Here is a 6450-nt window from a genome sequence, read left to right on the forward strand (position 1 = left end):
ATGGCATCGGACGAAATGGCGATTGTAAACCCTTTATTGCGTGCAAGATGAAGACAGGACAGGAGATTGCTTCGCAGATCAGGCACATGCAGCACCCTGGAGAACTCCACAGACCGCACAAATGCTCCCTTCACCCTAGGCCTGAAGACGACCGACCCCACACCAGCAGAATAGACAACCTTGTTGTCTGCCAACTTCACAGGCAAGCGCAGTGGCTTGTAATTGCGAAGCCAGTGGCGATGAGGCGTCATATGAGAAGTGGCGCCTGTGTCTGCATTCCAGGTGAAGTCAGCATCAAGCTGAAGCGGTGTAGAGGGCGAAGAGGGCTCAAGGGAGTGTGAGGAGAGGGCACTTGCATTTGCAGCGGATTCCTGGGCAGGTTCTGCAGGCTTCTCCTGCGCAGTGGCAGCCTTCCCTTTGCCTCTGGTAGTGCGGCGCTCCTTGGCCTGCTTCTGGGCCTTCTGGAACGAGTAGCACTGTGGCTGGGAGTGGCCAGATGCGCCACAGAAGTCACAGGGGCCAGAGGACGATGAGGCGACTGCTAGGGCAGACTGGGAGGCAATGGTGGAGTCATGGCGGCGCTGGGCATCCTCAGTAACAAAGGCCTGGATGACAGTGGCCTTCTTGAGGTCGCCATTGAGCAGCTGAGTGCGCAGGAGGGCAAAGTCCTCGCGAGGGAGGGCCAGGATCATAGCCATGACAGTGAGTTCACTGTCAAGCTCGTCCAGAGTGTACTTGTCAGGGCGCAGATTCTTGCATTGCTGCATGGCGTCTTCAACGCGGTTAATAACCGCTTGAAGCGACTCAGAATCGCTCTTCCTGATAGACAACAGGGCCTCCCAGGCATTCCAACGTCCAGCAGCATGGGGACGCTGGTGGACACCCTTGAGGGCCGCCCACATTGCAACAGGGTTGCTGTCAATGTTGGAGAAATGCACCTTTTGGTCCGCCTCAACCATGAGATACAACCACCCAGCAGCCTTTGCCTCCTCCACCTCCCACTTCTCCAGTAGTGTGGCCTCCGCTTCAGTGAGGGCTTTGGGGTCCTTGGCCTGTGGCTTGAGGTGGGCACCAGAGACAAGACGCCACAGGCCTGCAGAGCGCAGACAGGCAGCCATGTCCCCAGCCCAGGACTTGTAGTTCGAGGCATTGAGCTTGGGGAAGGAGAGAGAGGACGAGTGGTTCGACATTGTAGCCATAGATAGAGTGGCAAGAGGTAGAAGCGCAGATTGTGGCAAGAGGAAAGATGTGAGAGTGTAGGGACAAGGAGTGGTCCGAAAATTGAAGTGATTGACTCTGTGGCGCGCTAGTAGTGTGTGTAGTTGACTGCTAGAGCGCGGGGCTCATAACCTATCAAAGGGCGACGCAGGGAGCAGTTGCACAGGACTAGCACTAAAGGACTGAATGCCACAAGTGGGGCTGAAGTCGAAGTGGGTCACAGAAGTATATATTAAAGGGTCGCTACAGAGCTCTTTATATACATGAGCAAGGGAAAGCATTCCCACGGCAGAACAATAGGTAAAAGAACAATAGAATCCAAATGGAGAACAAGGGCCACTTGGCCACAGGAACAATGGAACAAAAGAAGTGTGGCCGGAGCTGTGCTCCGGTCCGAATGCTCCGCAATTGATACAACCATGTGGTCACATGGTGTTGTGGCTCCCGCCACCGGGGGATCGTCCTAGGCCGACCAGGGGACTGTGGCAGAGCACATTGTGACACACTGGACTTGAGCACACATTTGATGCTGGGGACCAAGTTGATGTTGCGCAATATGACACTACAGGCGCTCTCTTCTATGACTGTGACTGGAAACTGTGCCCCAACTGCACTCCTCAATCCATCACTGTCGAGGAAGGACACTTTAAACTGATCAGACGGGTCCAGCATCCCAAAGGGCCAGATCTCAGGTATACAACATCCCAATCTGTCTCCCGCCATGTCACACCTGTCCTGTCCTGACCAGCGTTCTCTGGCACTCGCATCCCTCAATCTATCACCAGTACAAGTCAAATGTGAGGAGACCCCGATCTTCCTTGATCAACTACAGCAGTCACTGAGCCTGCAGTGCCCATTGAAATAGAAAGTGTCCCGGAGCCTGAGCCTCCCACACTTAGCTGGGCCAGTTCGACGACTACAGTCCCCTCCTTGTCCTCAATCTCTGTTGTACATCACCCTGCCTCCGGGCTTCCTCCAGCGCCTCCACCGTTGTTGCTGCCATGAGGCCGCTCGAGCACTCACTCCTCTCGAAGTCCAAACAGTGGACAATCACAACCAACGACTCTGCCCCCGAACTGTTCTCTGTCCCCCCCACCGCTGGTAATGACAACACCAGCTTCTCCTGACAAGGAGGTGTTGAAGCATCTTCTTCCACTTCGCTACAATGGGAAGATAGTATTAGAATGCAACCATTTTGTGTCCCAGTTACAGATCTACTGGGCTATCAACACTGTCCTCTCCACATTGGAGCTCAAGGTGCAAGTTGCACTTGCCCTCCTTGATGGTGATGCCTATGCCTGGGCCACCCCACTCTTTACCCAACTTGCAGCCATCACAGTGGGTGTCCAAGGAGCCACCTTGCCATTCTCCAATGAGGATGACTTCTTCATGAAGTTCAAAGCTCAATTCAGCAACCTGGATGATGCCACAGCTACCCAGGTTGAACTCACAAAAGTCTACGACAAATTACTGCATGACAAATGCACTGCTGCCAAGTTCTTGGCACTGTTCAAGGGTCTGGTGGACCATTCCGGGTATGGTGACCTGGAACTCTGTGACAAGTACCTGAGTACAATCCCCTCCCACATCTACCACAAAATCGAGCTTGAACCATTCACCACGTGGGCTGAAGCGGAAGAACGTGTCCTTGAAGTTGAGCAGATGCTTGACATTAGCCGAGCCAGAAGACCCGAAGTTTACAACTTCTTCTTGGCTCGTCGAGGTGCATGAGAAGGATTATGAGGTGGTGCACCATCATCACATGGCACTTTGGTCAGCATCAATGTGGCTGTTGGAAAAGAAGACTTCCCTGGCAATTGCTATGGCTGTGGGAAGGAAGGGTACCATCACTTTGAGTGTCCCAACTGTAAGGACAAGCCTTACACCAAGCACACTGATATGTGGGCTACGGTTGCCTCGGGTTCCACCCAGGTCATGACAAGTGCCCCCATTGCTTCACCCTCAGCAGGTACAATTGCCACTTTAGCGAAATTAGAGAAATCTGAGCTGGCGGACTTGATGGCACAGGTGAAGTCAATGTGTGAGGAGCTCGAGCACTATTGGGTGATGAAGGAGGAGTCTTTTTGATCTGGTTTGTGCTTTGTGCCGCACGCATCAGGCCAAGGACTTCATGTAATCAGTATGATGTATTGTCTTCCGCAATGGTGTACAAGTTGGACCATGGGTCCCAGCATTTTCACATTCTGGTCTGACTCAAGGGGAAAAGACGGCACAAAGACATAATTGCTATGATGAACAGTGGGGCCACTACAAAGTTTATCAACAAGTGATTCATTACAGAAAATAAGGTGCAGATGTGGAAGTTAAAACAGCCAATTCTGGTATACAATATTGATGACACCCTAAACAAAGATGGTAGTATCTCAGAGATAGCCATCCTTGGGATGCAGATAGGAAACCATATGGAGAAAACCATATTCATGGTCACGAACACAGGTCTGGAGGATGTAGTCATTGGGTTGGACTGGCTGCATGAGCACAACCCTGAGGTTGATTGGGAGACAGGCTCACTCAAGCTGTCACGATGCCCTGAAATGTATAGTGCCAGGAAGACTGGCCGGATGGAGCAAGCAGTGACTGTGCATGATACGGGGGTCAGGCCCATGGTGCGCAGGCATTTGCCGAAGTCCAAATGGCTGGTCATATCAAAAGGCGACGCAGGGAGCAGTTGCACAGGACTAGCACTGAAGGACTGAATGCCACAAGAGGGGCTGAAGTCGAAGTGGGTCACAGAAGTATGGATTAAAGGGTCGCTACAGAGCTCTTTATATACATGAGCAAGGGAAAGCATTCCCACGGCAGAACAATAGAGAAAAGAACAATAGAGTCCAAAAGTAGAACAAGGGCCACTTGGCCACAGGAACAATGCAACAAAAGAAGTGTGGCCGGAGCTCTGCTCTTGTCCGAATGCTCCGCAATTGATACAACCATGTGGTCACATGGTGTGGTGGCTCCCGCCACCGGGGGATCGTCCTAGGCTGACCAGGGGACTGTGGCAGAGCACATTGTGACATACCCCCCCTGATCTGCCAAGTCCCACAGGGAGACTAGGACACCTCAATGCCCATCCCAGTGCGACAGAATGCGACCTTTGGAGCAGGCAACGGCTTGGTGAGACAGTCTGCAAGCATGTCTGCAGTGGGGATGTAGGAAGGCTTGATGCGCCCAGCCTCCACAGTGTCTCTGAGCCAGAAAGTGCGCAGGTCGAGGTGCTTCATGCGCCCATGGTGCTCAGGATTCTTGGACACATTGATGCTCGACTGGTTGTCCATCTGCAGGGGCGAGGGAGCGTCCACTGTGTAGCCAAACTCGGCCATGAGATTGCGCATCCAGAGTATTTCCTTGCCAGCATCCACTGCAGCAACATACTCAGCCTCTGTGGTCGAAAGTGCGACTATGGACTGGAGTTTGCTGGACCAGCTGATCGCTCCTGAGCCAACCTTGACCAGGTAGCCACTGGTGGAACGTCCAGAGTCCAGACAGTCGCCATGAGCAGAGTCTGTGAAGGTCACAAAGGGTGCACCCAGGTCGTCAGGTCTGTAGACGAGCTTGTGGTCCTTGGTGCCCTGCAGATAGCGAAAGAGGTGCTTAACTGCGGCCCAGTGAGCGGGTCCAGGACAGGAGTTGAAGCGTGCAAGACAGGAGACAGCATACTGGATGTCAGGGCGAGTGGTGATGGCCAGATACATGAGGGAGCCGACTGCATTGAGGTAGGGCTTGTCCTGCATGAAGGTGCGGTCCTCATTGCTCTGACAGGCTTGCTGCTTGGAAAGGCGAAGGCCAGGCTCCATTGGAGTCAACACTGCTTTGCAGCTGGTGAGGCCATATCGCTCCAGCATGTCCAGGATGTACTGCCGCTGTGACAGGAACATGGTGTGCTTTTTGCGGTCTCTGGTGATCTCAATGCCCAGCAGGAATGTGGTGGGGCCAAGGTTGCGCAGCTTGAAGTGCTGAGAGAGCTCCTCGACTGTCTTGTCAATGGCAGCACGCGAGGTGGAGGCCAGAGTGAGGTCGTCCACATGCACAGGGATGATAATGCGCACTTCATCTCGCAGGTAGATGTACACACTGCGGTCAGACTCGAGCCGCTTGAAGCCCATGGAGGTGAGCACCTGGTGCAGCTTTTTGTTCCACATGCGGCCAGCCTGCTTGAGGCCATAGATAGGATGGCCTAAGCGCAGGACTGTGCCAGGGGGACCTTGGGCAAAGCCTTCAGGTTGCTGCATGTAGATTTCCTCGTCCAAGTCACCCTGCAAAAATGCGGAGGAGATGTCGACTGAGTGCAGCTCCAGATCCTCAATGGCAGTGAGGGCAAGGACAAGGCGCAGGGCAGCAGGGCGAGAGGTGGGTGCAAAAACCTCGGTGTAGTCGAAGCCAGGCTGCTGTGAGTAGCCCTTGGCCACAAGTCGAGCCTTGTACCACTCAATTGAGTCATCTGCATTGTGCTTCACCTTGAAGACCCAGCCGCATCCAATGGCCTTCTTTCCAGCAGGCAGAGGGACTGCATCCCAGGTGTGGTTCGCAATCAGAGAGAGTATCTCATCATTGCAGGCTGTCTGCCACAGTTTGGCATCAGGGGAGCACATGGCCTTGCAAAAATTGTGAGGGTCAGCACTAGCTGCAAGCCCAGCAAACTGCACTTCGACGAGATCTGCCTCCTTAGCAAACAGGTCGAGGGGATCAGGAGAGTCTTCATGCTTTGCAGGGACTGGTGCATGCCTTCTTCCCCTGCGAATGGCAATGGGCAGATTGAGGTCGTCTGCTTCAGGAGAGGGTTGGTGCACAGCTTGTGGCGCAGGAGGTGCAGGAGCTTGGACAGGCACTGGAGCAACTGGAGGAGGTGCTGCTGCAGGAATTGGTGCAATAGGGGCCTGAGGAATGGCAGCAGGCACAAAGTCGTCGTCCCCCCCTTGATCCAGTGCAGGTACAAAGAGAGGGACAGGCTCAGAGGTCGGAGGGTCGACAATGGGAGTGGAAAGTGATGCAGGAGTGCGCCTCAGACCAGGGAAGAGCCGCTCATCAAACTCGGCGCGTTCTGAGATCACCACCTTCCTGGTGTCAGGGCAGTAGAACTTCCAGCCCTTGTAGCCATCAGGGTAGCCTATAAACACGCATTTCTGCATGTGAGGCAACAGACCCTTGCGCTGGTCCTTCTGGATGTGCACATAAGCAGTGCAGCCCCAGACTCGCAGATGCGCCACACTAGGCTTG

At 53.9% G+C, this 6450-nt stretch overlaps 2 protein-coding genes across 2 annotated transcripts; one reads left to right on the top strand and one right to left on the bottom strand.

Annotated features, from left to right (window-relative positions):
• Positions 1-33: 33 nt before the first annotated feature.
• Positions 34-1190, bottom strand: POSPLADRAFT_1057709 (hypothetical protein; the record flags this gene model as incomplete). The annotated part of the gene is made up of 2 exons (XM_024480948.1): positions 34-69; positions 120-1190. 2 exons carry the CDS (start codon positions 1188-1190, stop codon positions 34-36), a joined length of 1107 nt encoding a protein of 368 aa, XP_024337574.1.
• Positions 1191-2322: 1132 nt separating this feature from the next.
• POSPLADRAFT_1146643 (hypothetical protein) lies at positions 2323-3306 on the top strand (the record flags this gene model as incomplete). Its single annotated transcript, XM_024485963.1, has 2 exons — positions 2323-2941; positions 2963-3306. 2 exons carry the CDS (start codon positions 2323-2325, stop codon positions 3304-3306), a joined length of 963 nt encoding a protein of 320 aa, XP_024337575.1.
• Between the last annotated feature and the right edge of the window lie 3144 nt (positions 3307-6450).

This window comes from Postia placenta (assembly GCF_002117355.1).
Source record: "Postia placenta MAD-698-R-SB12 unplaced genomic scaffold POSPLAscaffold_9, whole genome shotgun sequence".
Classification (NCBI taxonomy): domain Eukaryota; kingdom Fungi; phylum Basidiomycota; class Agaricomycetes; order Polyporales; family Adustoporiaceae; genus Rhodonia; species Rhodonia placenta.